A 15,264-nucleotide genomic window follows, 5' to 3' on the forward strand; every position below is an offset into this window, starting at 1 on the left:
GGAGAACCCTACCTGCCTGGGGAGAGCCATACCTGCACAGGGAGAACCCTACCTGCCCAGGGAGGGCAATACCTGCCCGGGGAGAACCCTACCTGCCCAGGAAGGGCCATACCTGCCCAGGGAGAACCCTACCTGCCCAGGGAGGGTGATACCTGCCCGGGGAGAACCCCACCTGCCCCGGAAGGACCATACCTTCCCGGGGAGAACCCTACCTGCCCAGGGAGAACCCTACCTGCCCGGGGAGGGCGATACCTGCCCGGGGAGAACCCTACCTGCCCCGGGAGGGCCATACCTGCCCCAGAGCATGCTGCAGCAGTGTCGGGTGCCCAACAAACCGCACGTTATCAATCTTCAGTTCAAATTTTTGGCCACACATTTCAGACTTGGTTGCCAAAATTGTTGCCAGAATGACATCCGAAAACCTTAAAATTATAAAAGGGTAGAGTGGAAATAAGTAAACAAAGCGTCACAGCACCACACCCACCTGCCCTCAGAGAGGAAAGGTCTCAGGACATGGCAGCTTCGTGCGTGGAGTGGTCAACCCCCACTGCTGACTTGGAGATTTCTATCAGTTTCCCTTTTGAAGCAATCCCCAAGATCAGGGACATAAAATCACCAGAATTACAAGGTAAAAGGCATGAGAAGCATAGGCTGAAGGCACATGCTGTCATTTCTCGGCATGCTCTATGAAATTCAGGACAGAAACGAGTTGCAGTTTGCTTTTAAAGGGAGGACAACAGCTGGAGCTGGCACTGCCCTGAGAAGCCACTCACTGAGGCTCACAGACGTATCGGGGGCTTCCCCCAACTGGCCCAGGTTTGCCAGGCTGCACCCCACAACCCCCAGGACCTCCCATCCCCAGGTGTGTGAAGGGCGAGGGGACAACACTAACTACAGTGTGTTAATTACCCTCCTCACAGCACGGCTGTCTGGCTGTTTCCTCATCTGAGTTCTTACTAGGGATGAAACTTCTAAGATATGCAAAATATGCAGAACCAACGATATGACAGAAATGTGGGGGCACACAGGACTGGATGCCATGGAAAAGGAGGAATGGCTGCAGTGCGACAGCAGCTCTGGATACGATCTCTGTAAAACTGCAGAGCTCACTCCTTTTCAAGATGCATCTGCACCCTTGTGTCTCCCCACCAGCGGCCCTGTTCCTTCCTGCCCAAAGCGGTCCAGATAAGGGAAAGGCACCACAGGGAGGAGACTGCTGGGGGGTGCAGTGTCGAGTCTTATCTCAGAGCCCAGGCTCCAGGGGCCTGCACTCTAGAAACAGTGATGAACCATCTATGATCTGGAGCCAGAAGGGAGACAAGACTGGTGCTCATTTCTCCACCTGGAAAAAGCATTTCTAACATCCAGGTCAGAAGGGCACACTGTGTTGGGGAAGGGGGCTCCACTTCCCCCAAGACCACACTCTACCCTGGGCAGGGAGACCCCTAAAGTCCCGAATAGGGAAACGAGGACAGACACGCAATGTGCATCCTGGACCTTCGCCGAGGAGCCACAGTGAATCAGGGACTGCGCCGGATGTCTCTCCCCTGGAGGAACCACAATGGGGGGAAGAGGCAACTAACACCTTAACACTCCAAACGGGAAGGTCTGCCGTGGACTGCGGCTGCAGTTCAGCCCTGAAAGAGCAAATGACTTTGATATAAAATGACCTAGGAAGGGGGGTCGCTGCTTCGGGCTCCTTACACTCGGCAGGCCTCAATGTCTAACACTAGAGGCTAACTTGGAACCAGCCTGGAGCAAGAACCTTGTGGTGCTCAACCACCACGCGGACAAAAGCAAGACAGGCAGCACCTCCGCGGCAGGCAGGCCGGGCCTAGCACTGCCAAGGCGGGGCTGGTCACGGTGGCTTCCAGCCTTCCTCCAGGACCAACAGGGTCCTCCAGGTATCCACACAAACCAGATGCAGGGGGGTTGGTCAGAACGGGCTGCCTTGCCTCTTGCACAGTCAGGACTGCAGCTGGACCTCCTGACACCGATGTTGTCAGAAACATTCTGGCAAACTTGGGACCCACAGCCCAAGCCCTTGGCTGCCCAGCGTGCGTCGCTCCTTCCCAGGAATACCGCTCTCTGGAGTGAATAAACCAGAGACGGCAGAGTCCAGAGTATTAGACCAAAGGCATTATTACATGTTTTCTTCAAAAACTCTAAATGGGTCACTCTGCCCTGTAACTCCCATCTGAGGGTTACAGTGACGGTGAGGGAAGGCTTCAGAATGATAAAACCCTAACAAATACTTCTGCTCTCGTAACTGATTCAATGCCAACATTGCACACCCTATGTGAACAAACACTACCCCTCCACGGACAGTGATAACGGATAGGAAAACAACTTCCTACCATTCCAGAAGGTTCGCTTTTTCTTGTGATACCCACAGTTTCCACTAAAAACCTCTGCTCTGTCACAAAGAGCCATAGACAGGCCTCAGCCCTGGCCTTCAGCCACCAAACCAGGAACCTAAGTTTGGCTGTGAGGTGAGTCCCGAGATTCAGAGGCAAACAGTAGCGGCCCAGTTCACATTCATAAATATCCAAATCCAAAATGTGTCTTTCCAGGAGCCAAATAAAAAGCACTTCCCCCTCTAGATTCAGAAAGGACAGAACAGAGGGAACCAACTGGAGAGCCATGTACTGCTGAAGTTAAAAGCCACACTGCGCCGAGTGGCCCTTCGAGGAGGCCTCTCTAGGGTGGCGAGTGGGAGGGTGTTAGGCTGCTCTGCCTGACTGAGCTAGTCTGGACCACTCAAGGACCCACTCACTGCAGCCTAATATTACACATTCATGATTTTAGCAAATGCTTGAGGGGCTTATACTTTCTGTACTGTGTGTGCTGACATAACACGCCCAAAGTCACAGAGTCTGTCATGAGATTTAGGGGAAGGGGACACAACTGACATAAACAGCAAAGTAAAACAAAAACAAGTGACAATATTTGTTTCCAAAAATAAAAGCACTTAACATGAATTAGCCCAGCTGGAAAACAGGGAAAACCTTCTATTTCTGCCGGAATATTCAGGAGCAGGACTTTTTCTCTGCCTTGGCAAAAAAAAAAAAAAAAAAAAAAAAAAAAAAAGAGAAAAAGAAAAAGGGCCGGGGGGAGGGAGAGGCAGCATAGAAGGGAACTCAACTCTGCCCCCTCCTGTTTTGGGGGGCTCACGGATATTCTATGCACCTCCAACACCCAGGGGGATGCCCCATCAAGGGGACAGAGGGACCCACTTACCCACACCCTCCTGGAGAAGTGCCATATAAACTCCACAGGAACATTTTTGCCTCTAATGGGCACACACAACAGCATCTAAGCCCAAGGACCACATTTAGCACCCAGCCCTTGAGACAGGCCTCCTGTGACTCCTCTGAGAAATGAAGGGAAGAAGCAACGATCAGAGGTCTCTCTTGGAGGCTGGCTAGGGAGAGGAGGAGCCTGTTCCTGCTTGCCTACCACCTTCATGGGGCCACTGGTGCCTGCCTGGAGGAGGGGAGGTCTACGTGCATGCCTGGTCCCAGAAGTCTCCCTGGTACCAGCCAAACTCGCCTTGGCCTCTCAGGTAATGTGGAATAGCTAAATAACTCCAGGTGGAGAAGGGGCAGGGGCACTCATGGGGGATCAGGCAGTGAGGTCCAAGCCAGAGCCTGTGTGCCTCGTTAGTCATTTTTCAACACCGAGGGCAATCAGTTAAGCACAATTATAAGAAGAGAAGGCAGCAAGAATCAAGACAGAAAGGTGGCGGAGAAGTCTTGGGCTTACCCTGCAACCAATCGCTCATCGGTTGGAGGACATGGCTCGCTGGAATGGGAACAGGACCATCAAGACCAAACAAACACACTGATTTTAAAAATCATGAATAGTTACAAGGCTGTTTTATTAAAACAAGTGTTAAAGTCTAGCAAAAGTACCACCATAAGCATTAACTGCTGAGGGCAAGGCTAAGCAACTTACCGGACAAGAAAAAAGACACAGACACTCGCCAAGTTGAAGACTTACCACAGTTTTCTCACAAAAGCTCAAAGTCCCACATGTAAACTGAGCACAAGTGAGTGTCTGTCTTCAGAAGCAAGAGCAAGGCTGGAAGACCTGGGTCAGAGCCCAACACCACACGTATTCACTTGACACCCATGCACAAGCATTTAATCTTTCTGATGAAACCATCTCAGTAAGATCCAGGGAGATCGCCACAGGGAAAAGCCTTATAAACACTGTAGAATGCAGTGAACATCGCAGCCCCACGTCTTGAGATGCCGTAACTGTCTGCAAAACCAAACTCAGCGTGCCTCTGCACAGCACAGGACGGCAGGCCCTTCGGCAGCAAATCTGTAGTGGTGGATGAGACCTCTGTGCTATGAACTTTAGTTTTTCAGAGAGTATGTTTAAAAGAGTCAAGTTCGTCTGCAGAGGCCTGTGTTCTCGGACATGCTGCTTTCCCAGTACCCTGCAAACAGAGAGTAGGCCAGACCCCAGAGTGGAGACAACACTGGAGGGACAAGAGCCTGCCACAGCGCTGTGCCACCCTGCTGGGCCTGCTGCTCCCCACGGCTCTCACTGAGAAACGCCTAAGACCCACACGACAGAAACACACAACCAAGAGCCCCTTTTTTCAACAGCTCCCAAACTTCAGCTCATCAGTTTACATAGTAAGAAAGGGGTAAGATGTTTTGTGGACTTTCCAAGATCAGCCACCAAGTCAGAATCCCTAGAAGCCCTAGTGCAACTCCTACCACCTTTATCTTCGACGAAATCCCTCTAGTTTCAAAAGAGAAGAAGCATCTGGGGCTTCCAAGTGTCAGCAGTGCTCTATTTCCACCCTGGGCTGTGGAGGTGACAGGTCAGACCCCGCTGGCATGTTTTGTTTTGTTTTTTAAGTTCATTTATTTATCTTTGAGAGAGAAAGGAATGTGACCAGGGAAGGGGCAGAGAGAGAGGGAGACAGAATCCCAAGCAGGCTCCACACTCAATACAGAGCCCGACGTGGGGCTCGATCCCACAAACTGTGAGATCATGACTTGTGCCGAAATCAAGAGTCAGACACTCAAACTGAGCCACTCAGGCGCCGCCCCCCCCCCCCCCCCCCCGCCCCGCTTCCCCCTTCAGTGGCGTATCTTATGAACTTGTGTCTGCACCTCTGAGGGAGGCAGAGCCACCAACAAGTACTCTCCCCAAGGCACAGATGTTCCCATGATACCCAGACCTGCGAGGGGGAGGCAGAGGTGCCCTGCCACCCTCAGCATCTTACAAACAGGCAAAACTGAGGCTCCTGGTCTAAGAAACATGCCCAAGATCATACCGTAGGATGCAAAATGAGAGTCACACCTGGAACCCTGAACTTGCACTCGTCCCAACACATTGCCTGCAGGCGTGTGCCAGTGTGGACACACCAGTGTAGACTCAGTGACTGGGTCAGGAAAGGGGTAGGGGATGCCCAAGCTTGGGGACAACACTGCTTATCCACATTCCATACACTGACCTCAGCTCTAGGAAACAGGGGCACCTTTTTTACTTACTTAACTTACTTACTTACTTATTTATTTATTTCTGAGGGGGTGGGGGGGAGAGAGAGAAAGCATGAGCAAGGGAGGACAGAGAGAGAGAGAGGGAGGGAGAATCCCAAGCAGGCTCTGTACTGCCAGCACCAGGGCCCAATGCGGGACTCGAACCCATAAAACGTAAGACCATGATCTGAGCCGGAATCAAGAGTCGGATGGTTAACCGACTGAGCTGCCAGTCCACCTGCACAAGGGGCTTCCAGGCGTCAGCAGGGCTCTAACACATGTCCAGCTGCACGCTAGTAGAAGCAAAGCTGGTGGAGAGAGGCCCGGTGGAGCCCCGTGTGCACCTGGTGTGGAGGACCCAGCTTGCCTGGCTAAGGTTCTCATCCAGCTGAGGGTGTGAACATGCCAAAAAGCTGGACCCACTGCTTAGAGAAAGGTGGCCAAGTCGCTGAGGAGGGCAGCAGTGCCATCCGATCCCACCACCCCCTCAAGGCCAACCGAGAATCAAAAGGTTTCACAGTTCCGAGGTCTTCCGGATGATGTCTAAAGTAAAATGATTTCTGGGGCGCCTGGGTGGCTCCGTCGGTTGGGCGTCCGACTTCGGCTCAGGTCACGATCTCCCGGTCCGTGAGTGTGAGCCCCGCGTCGGGCTCTGTGCCGACGGCTCAGAGCCTGGAGCCTGCCTCGGATTCTGTGTCTTCCTCTCTCTCTGCCCCTCCCCTGCTCACGCTCTGTCTCTCTCTCACGCACAAAAAAACACAGATTAATAAAAAAAAAAAAAAAAAAAAAAAAATTTAAAGTAAAATGATTTCTGAGTGTTCTGAAATAAAGTCAACTCTCCGCCAAGCTACCAGCTTCTCCTTCTAAGACGGTGCCCAGAACACTCCACGTTGGGAGGGATCGTGCCTTTGTGACAGACTCCAGGCCTTCTCCAAGACCTCTCTTGATGGTTTTTGCCCTGCCAGTGTCGGGGCTGCATAATGCTATGAAGCGTGACCTCTGTGGTCCCTAACTCTCATCCAACAGAAACACTACAACGTTTCTAAATCTGAATTTCAAACCTTAAAGATAATGAACAATATCCATTTTATTCTTCTCCTCCTACTGAAGTCTATATAAGTTTTTGTTAACCTGACAATTAATTTTTATATCCTGAAACACATCTTTTTTTTTTTTTTTTCTTAATGTTTATTCATTTTGGAGAGACAGAGAGACAGCATGAGCAGGGAAGGGCAGAGGGAGGGAGGCACAGAATCCGAAGCAGGCTCCAGGCTCTGAGCTGTCAGCACAGAGCCCAATGCGGGGCTTGAACTCACAAACTGTGAGATCGTGACCTGAGCTGAAGTCAGACACTCAACTGACTGAGCCACCCAGGCGCCCCTGAAACACATCGTCTTAATGATTCACCTTATAAAACGCTCTAAGCACACGCTCTAAGCCAGTGCGGTCCAACCCAAGTTTCTACAGTGGTGGAGATACTCTAAATCTGAACCATTCAGTACAGTAGCCATGAGTTGCCTGTGGCCCCGGAGAATTAAAATGCAGCTAGTATAATGGAGGAACTAAATTTCATTTCATTTCAACTTAAATGATGACTTTAACACAGGGCACCAAAGGTCTGCATTCTCACTGCTCTGAGGCCGTGGACGTCTTCCACCACACGCACACATCACACAAGCGGCCCGTTAACATCGTTTCAATCTAGCAAAACAGTGCTCAGGACCATTCTCCTGGTTTCAGAAGAAAAGCCCCTTCGAGAAGACAATCAAGGAGAACACAGACAAAAGGTACGATGCACCTTAATCGTACTGCTTTGGAAGATGTCTGAGCCACAGCAGGGTTCCCCCAGGTGTCAGAGGCTTTGGCAGGCCAACGGGACAAAAAAAAGCTGGGTATTAACCAGTATCTCTGAAAACACAGCAGGCGGGGAGTGCTGTCATGTGCTAAAATTACCAAATGAAGTAATTCTTAAGTTTAATCAGACAGAGTATAAGGAACCTGCTCTTCTTACTGAACAAGCTTATCAGAGAATTCTGATAGACCCACAATGCCTCGCTCCCTTCCTATGGTTTTTCCCCTTCTGTATGCTACATATGAAAATAATTCCTTAAAAAACATCTTCTTAGTCTTTTATTACAGGCCTCCGAGAGCTAACTCCAGGGCTCAGGTGCTGCCAGCCTCCTAGGAAAGCCACACAGACTGCTCCAACGGCGCTTTCTGCTTCAGCGGCCCGAGCCTCAAACCTATGGAGCTTGGAGGGAGAAGGGCAGGCCAGCCCTGCTCTAGATGAATCTATGCTGCAGGCAGAAGACAAAATGCACCCACCCCACGAGAAGGAGCAAAGTGCTTTCTATGCACCTGTAACAAACGAGAGTTTGTTCCAAGTGGCCGACCTCAGAGGACAAGAAGACCACAGCCTTCTACATCAAGCAGAACATGGGATGTCCAATAATCCCCCACACCCCCTGCCCTCTCCTGCTGGTCTCTCTTCCAAAGCTTGCTCCCCTCAGAGACAGTCACTGGCCATGCCAGAGGCCCCATATACCCTCACAAAAAAGGGTAAAAACCACAATTGTGGAACTGCACAACACCATGGCGGATATGGTGTCTTGTCAAGAGGCCTGAGGGAGACAGTGCTAGCTCACGCCATGGCAAAGGCCCAGGAAGGGACCTCAGCTATTCTGCCATGGAACAGTTGAAGCTGAGTCCTTTACTGCATGCAGGCCCCAGCTGTGTTTAGAGGCACCGAGGGCAGGCAATTTATAACCCTCCTTTAGCTGGTAGTACCATTTACTAAGCCTTAAAATGAATGTAAAGCAGACGTGGTCATTTCTTATGTTTGCCACCCTGACGGCATCTCCCAGGACAAGCAGGGGAGCACACACAGGAAGGACCAGGACCTGCCTTTCATCCGTGCCCTAAAAGAGCAAGGGTCACATCAGCCCTGGCTCTCAGCCCACATCACCCCATGAGCAGGCTGGGCTGCCCCAAGCACCTACATGTGCCCTCTGGGCACATGCTTGAGAAGTCAATTCTGAGGACAGCACTGGGGACTGATTTTCTCCATCTTCCTCTCATGGTAGATAGCGTTCCCTCTAGCCTCATCTGTTTTCCAATCTCCTTGAGCAACCAACCAGTCCACAGCTGGAACATGGAACAAACTACGCAGCAAGGCCGAGACTGGCAACACAATCCCAGTTCTGCACAACCTGAAACCCCTACAAATGGAATAAAAGGACACCAGGTTTGTCACAGGAGAAAACCTCTGGGTCAACAGGAGGTAGGGCTTTGCCCAGGCCAAGGGGCACGACAGCCCCATCACGGAGTGACTGTAAAGCCCTTACCTGGAATCACCATCCTGGTCGTCGGCATGGTCTCCAGTGTTGTTGACGGCGTATCTGCTACGAGGCTTATCTGAGGGCAAAAGGGGGAGAGTGGCTAAGAAAAGAGGATCCATCCACACGCAGGTTTGTGGATACATCAAAAGTAATGGCCTCTAACTACTGGGACCTCATCAAAATAAAAAACTGCACAGCGAAGGAAACAATCAGCAAAACTAAAAGGCAACCGACAGAATAGGAGAAGATATTTGCAAATGACATATCAGATGAAGGGTTAGTATCCAAAATCTATAAAGAACTTATCAAACTCAACAGCCAAAAAACAAATAATCCAGTGAAGAAAAGAGCAAAAGACATGAACAGGCACTTCTCCAAAGAAGACATCCAGATGGCCAAGTGACACACGAAAAAATGCTCAACATCGCTCATCATCAGGGAAATACAAATCAAAACCACAATGAGATACCACCTCACACCTGTCAGAATGGCTCACATTAACGACTCAGGCAACAACAGATGTTGGCGAGGATGTGGAGAAAGAGGGTCTGTTTTGCACTGCTGGTGGGAATGCAAGCTGGTGCAGCCACTCTGGAAACCAGCATGGAGGTTCCTCAAAAAACTAAAAACAGAACTACCCTTCGACCCAGCAATGGCACTGCTAGGCGTTTATCCAAGGGATGAAGGTGTGCTGTTTCAAAGGGACACGTGCACCCCCACGTTTATAGCGGCACGATCAACAACAGCCAAAGTATGGAAAGAGCCCAAATGTCCAATGATGGATGAATGGATAAAAAAAATGTGGTATGTATATATATACACACACACACAGAGTGGAATATTACTCGGCAATCAAAAAGAATGAAATCTGGCCATTTGCAACTACGTGGATGGAACTGGAGGGTATTATGCTAAGTGAAATTAGTCAGTCAGAGAAAGACAAAAATCATATGACTTCACTCCTATGAGGACTTTAAGAGACAAAACAGATGAACATAAGGTAAGGGAGACAAAAATAATATAGAAACAGGGAGGGGGACAAAACAGAAGAGACTCATAAATGTGGAGAACAAACTGAGGGTTACCGGAGGGGTTGAGGGAGGGGGATGGGCTAAATGGGGAAGGGGCACTAAGGAATCTACTCTGAAATCACTGTTGCACTAAATGCTAACTAATTTGGATGTAAATTTAAGAAAATAAAAAATAAAGCAAGTAAAAAAAAAAAAGTGATGGCTTCAAAAACGTGGCATATATACACACAATGGCCATAAAAAGGAATAGAGTTTTTTTTTGTTTTTTTTTTTTTAATTTTTTTTTTTTTCAACGTTTTTTATTTATTTTTGGGACAGAGAGAGACAGAGCATGAACGGGGGAGGGGCAGAGAGAGAGGGAGACACAGAATCGGAAACAGGCTCCAGGCTCCGAGCCATCGGCCCAGAGCCTGACGCAGGGCTCGAACTCACGGACCGCGAGATCGTGACCTGGCTGAAGCCGGACGCTTAACCGACTGCGCCACCCAGGCACCCCAAAAAGGAACAGAGTTTTGATACATGTTAAAACATGGAAGAACTTGGAAACATTATGCTAAGTAAAAGAAATCAGACACAAGAGGACAAATACTACACTTATATGAAATACCTACAGTGGGCAAAACTCAAGAGAGACAGAAAGTAGTTTAGAGATTACCAGAGGCTGAGGGCAGAGGAAATTGGATTATTGCTAAATGGTTACATATTTCAGTTTGAGGTGAGGAAAATTCTGGAAATACACAGTGGTGATAGGTGCATAATGCAGTGAATTAATCATGGTGAATGAAACTAATGCCACCAAACTGTAAACTTAAAAATGGTTAAAATGGCAACTTTCATAATATGTATATACACTTGTATTATAATATATCACCCCTTTTGTGTGTGTGTGTTTATTTATTTATTTTGAGAAAGAGAGAGACAGCGTGAGCAGGGGCAGGGACAGAGAATCCCAAGCAGGCTCCATGCTATCAGTGCAGAGCCAACTGTGGGGCTTGATCTCACAAACCCTGAGATCATGACCTGAGCCAAAATCAAGAGTCGGATGCTTAACCAACTGAGCCATCCAGGTGCCCCACATATATATTTTTTACCATAACAAACATTTTTTTCCCACAAGTTACAGTTTTCAAGGAATTATAACATAGGAAATGTTTTTGCTACCACTACGTTTAGTTTAAAAAAAAAAAAAAATCTCACACACACACACACCCTCTCAGTATACGATGACAACTAGGTTGGAAAAAGCACAGGCTAAAGAAAAAAATTTTTCAATGTCCATATACCAATATCCTTCACATACCTTACCAGAGCAATACAGTTTAAAGAATTTGGGATGAACTTAAGAAGTTCCTTATAGGCAGGGCACCTGGGTGGCTCAATGGGTTAAGCATCTGGCCTTGGCTCAGGTCATGATTTCCTGGTTTGTGAGTTCGAGCCCCGTGTTGGGCTCTGTGATGACAGCTCAGAGCCTGAAGCCTGCTTCGGATTCTGTGTCTCCCTCTCTCTCTGGCCCTCTCCTGCTCACACTCTTGTCTGTCTGTCTCTCTCTCTAAAATAAAATAAACATTAAAAAAAATTTTTTTTTTATTATTTGAATGTGGATCTTTAGGGGTTTTTTTTTGCATTTTTTTAATTATTTTTTTTTATATATGAAATTGTCAAATTAGTTTCCATACAACACCCAGTGCTCATCCCAAAAGATGCCCTCTTCAATGCCCATCACCTACCCTCCCCTCCCTCTAAAAAAATTTTTTTTCAGTTCATTACGGGCAAGTGGTCCATGAGGAAATCAGAAATGCTAGCAAGGGAGACAAGAATGAAAGCAAACATGCTATGCTCTTGAGTAGGGGGACTCAACACAAAGATGTCATTTTTTTGCAGTTAACCCATACATTTGACATGATTCCCACAACACCACCAACAGTCTGGGAGAAGGGCCCAGTATATTCAGTACTCATGTTCACCGGGAACAGTAAGCAAGAACAGCCAGGACAGTGCTGAAAAAGAGAAGTAACGATAAGCGACTAATCCTATCTGAAAGTATAACACAGTGTAAAGTTACAGTAATTCAGCAGCGTGGAACCCACATCGCTGGGAAAGATGAAAGGTCAAGAATAAACAGGGAGTTGAGTATGCGAGAAAGGCAGCAGAACCAGTCACTGAGAGAAGAGACAATTATGCTGGCTCTGGAAGCAACCACTCTGAAGCCCCATGTTCCCACATCCTTCCTCACCCATCATAGCACCTGCTTCAGAAGGCTCCGGGAGGTGCACACACAACTCACTCTCGGCAAGTGTGCAGAAGACACCAACTCCTACCAGGAGCGTCCAACTTACACCAAGAGAAACACATTAAAAAATACACATATAGTAAATATGAGACAGAAAAACACGAGACAGGTCTTGTTTCTTTCCATTAACCTTGAGGAACAGAACGCCTTTCTACATTTAACAAAACTCAGAAACTCCAAAAGAACAGACTGAAAACCTGACTCCATAAAAATCAAAATTCTATGCGGCAAGAACCACACAGAAGCAAACTGGCTACGAATGTGTGGCTTTGTCACAGAAAAAGGCCTATTTTATCCTAAATATTTAAAGAGCTCCTTCAAATCTATAAGGAAAAAATAAACCCAAGATGAAATTAGGCAAAGGTTATGAGTACGTCATTCACTAAAAAGGAAATCCAGGGGCGCCTGGGTGGCTCAGTCGGTTAAGCGTCGGACCTCGGCTCAGGTCATGATCTCACGGTCCATGGGTTCGAGCCCCACGTTGGGCTCTGTGCTGACAGCTCAAAGCCTGGAGCCTGTTTCAGATTCTGTGTCTCCTTCTCTCTGTGACCCTCCCCCGTTCATGCTCTGTCTCTCTCTGTCTCAAAACTAAATAAACGTTAAAAAAAATATTAAAAAAAAAAAAAAAAAAGGAAATCCAAATGGCCGTGAAAAGAGGAAAACATGCTCTCTGTCATTAAGACAAACGCACATGTAAATCACGATCAGACACTTCACCCATCTCACTAACAAAGACAGAAAAATCTGATCTACTGAAGATCAATATGTTCATTTTTCCCTAGATCCAACCATCCCACTGTGGGGAATTGACCCTATATTCTGAAAAATGATATTGTATACAGAAAAGACATTCACACTGTTTGTATTAGCCAAAAGCCTATCAACAGAGGCCTAAATGAATAAATCAGTGTGTTCATCCCATGATTCTGATCATTCTGAACCTAAATCCAAGATGTAAAGTGAACATGAAAACAACATGGCAGAAAAGTGTGCACAGTGTGTTCACTTCTGCTTAGAAAATACAACATGTAGGAGCACCCGGGTGGCTGAGTCAGTTAAGCATCCATCGCTTGCTTTCGGCTCAGGTCATGATCTCATGGTTCATGAGATCAAGCCCCACACCAGGCTCTAAGCTGACAGTGCAGAGCCTGCTTGGGATTCTCACTCTCCCTCTCTGTCCTTCTCTCTCAAAAATAAAATAATATAAACTTTAAAAAATAAAATAAGATAAAAAAATAAAATAAAATAAAATAAAATAAAATAAAATAAAATGTGTGGGTGCGCCTGGCTGGCTCACTCTGAAGAACATGGGACTCTCGATCTCGGCGTCCTGAGTTCCAGCCCAACATTGGGTTTAGAGATTACTACAAAAAATAAATAAATAAAACAAAGGAAAGAAAATGTGTGTATATGCGTATATTCACACAGAAGGTTCGGGAAAAATACACAGGAAAATGGTAATAGCAGCTGCCCCTATAAGGGGAAATGAGTGGCTAGGGATCAATGGTGGGAAAGAACTTTCTTTTCATCCTCTATACCCCTTTGTACCTTTAAAACTGTGTACCATGTTAACAAATTTAAAAGTAAACTTAAAACAAAATATAAATCGGGAACTGCACATTCATGATAGTGAAAAATTGCAAGCAACCTAAATGTCTATTATGTTCTTATGTGCAGCCGTATGAGTGAGGGTGATCTCTTTATAAACTGGAAAAGTGCTCCAAGGAAGATCGTTTACTGGAAAACAGAGCAACTGCAGAACGATGTATCGTGCGGGGGGGGAAATCCCCAACACAAGGCACTGCTTTTCTCTGCATACATATCTGTACAGGAGGGACAACCGCCCAAATGGCAAGCGGTCATCCCTGCGATAGGGAAGGAGCAGAAGGCGGGAAACTTCAGATGTACCTGTCATTTCGTGTTTGTTCCAAGCTGAATACATTCATACAGTACTTCTACATATTCTTAAAAGGCTGGAGGTACTGACGAACGTTAGCAATAATGCCTTTGGCATGTTGAACTGAGTGAGTTTTCTCTGCTTTTACTCTTCCGTACTTTTCAAATACTCTAATGAGTAGGCACTGACTACATGATCAGGAAAAGAAAAGGTCAACGACTTCAGTTTCAACGTGCGAGGCGGGGAGGGAAGGGAGCCGCCTCCGTGCGTTGCTCCGATCCTGCCGCCGGGCGCACGCCCGGGAGCGCCAGTGCCTCTGCCGGCGCTCACTTACTTGCCTGGGACGCCGGGTGCTCCTGGCTTCTCTGGAAGGGATACCTGAACAGCAGTTTATTGCCCCTGCTGCCCGAGCTCACCAGAATCACGCTGATGGGGCTGGTGTTGTCGCCCATCCTGCGGTGGGCGGAGACGGGGTGGGGGCTCCGAGGAGGACAGGCTGGGACCGGGTTGGGGGCCGGGGTGGGGGAGGGGCCGGAGGGCCCGGGGCGGAGGCGGGGAGCGGGCTCCGAGGAGGACGGGCCGGGCCGGGCCGGGCCGGGGAAGGAGGCCGGGGTGGGGGAGGGGCCACAGGGCCCAGGGCAGAGGCGAGGTGGGGGCTCCCAGGAGGACCGGCTGGGACCAGGTAAGGGTGCTTGAGGAGGAGGCTCCCAGGACGGGGCTGAGGGGGCTTGACCAGGACGCGCCCGAGGTCGCAGAAATGCGGGGCGCCCGGAGCTTCCAAACCCACGAACCACCCGGCGCGTCTTCCGAAGCTCGCAAGGCCTCGGAGTCAGGGCCAAGGACCAGCTCAAAAGGAGCCTGCGCGCAGATGGGTGCTGAGTGCGCAGGCGCAGGCGACCTTTGCGCAGGCGCGAGGCCTTCTAGGGAAGCTGGGCGCACCCTGCAGGCCGCCTGTTTGTCCAGAGTGCGGACGGGGTCCGCCCACCAGCGTGAAAGGGAAGGTGTGGCTGGGGTGTGCCTTTGGGGTTCCAGCAGGCTGTATCAAAATGTTGCATTCTTTTTTTTTTAATGTATGTTTGTTTGTTTATTTATTTATTTATTTATTTATTTAATTTGGGAGAGAGAGAGAGAGAGAGAGAGAGAGCACGTGAGGGGGAAAAGGGCAGAGGGAGGGAGAGAGAATTCCCAAGCAGGCTCTATGCTG

At 48.5% G+C, this 15,264-nt stretch overlaps 1 protein-coding gene across 5 annotated transcripts in view; it reads right to left on the reverse strand.

The window, feature by feature from the left end:
- Positions 1-14,890, reverse strand: part of NPRL3 (NPR3 like, GATOR1 complex subunit) — a 43,264-nt gene extending 28,374 nt beyond the window's left edge. For 2 of the 5 annotated variants that reach the window (XM_049639045.1, XM_049639043.1), the window contains exons 1-4: positions 14,395-14,890; positions 8,849-8,918; positions 3,766-3,804; positions 293-422 (exon numbers count right to left, since the gene is read on the reverse strand). In XM_049639045.1, coding sequence (XP_049495002.1) covers positions 293-422; positions 3,766-3,804; positions 8,849-8,918; positions 14,395-14,512 — 357 coding nt within the window. In that variant the 5' untranslated portion in view covers positions 14,513-14,890. Of the gene's footprint in view, positions 1-292; positions 423-1,497; positions 1,638-3,765; positions 3,805-8,848; positions 8,919-9,321; positions 9,416-11,173; positions 11,424-14,394 lie in introns of those variants that run through there. The other 3 variants (XM_049639047.1, XM_049639046.1, XM_049639044.1) reach the window with 3 other exon arrangements.
- Positions 14,891-15,264: the final 374 nt, after the last annotated feature.

Source organism: Panthera uncia, chromosome E3, assembly GCF_023721935.1.
Source record: "Panthera uncia isolate 11264 chromosome E3, Puncia_PCG_1.0, whole genome shotgun sequence".
NCBI classification, from domain to species: domain Eukaryota; kingdom Metazoa; phylum Chordata; class Mammalia; order Carnivora; family Felidae; genus Panthera; species Panthera uncia.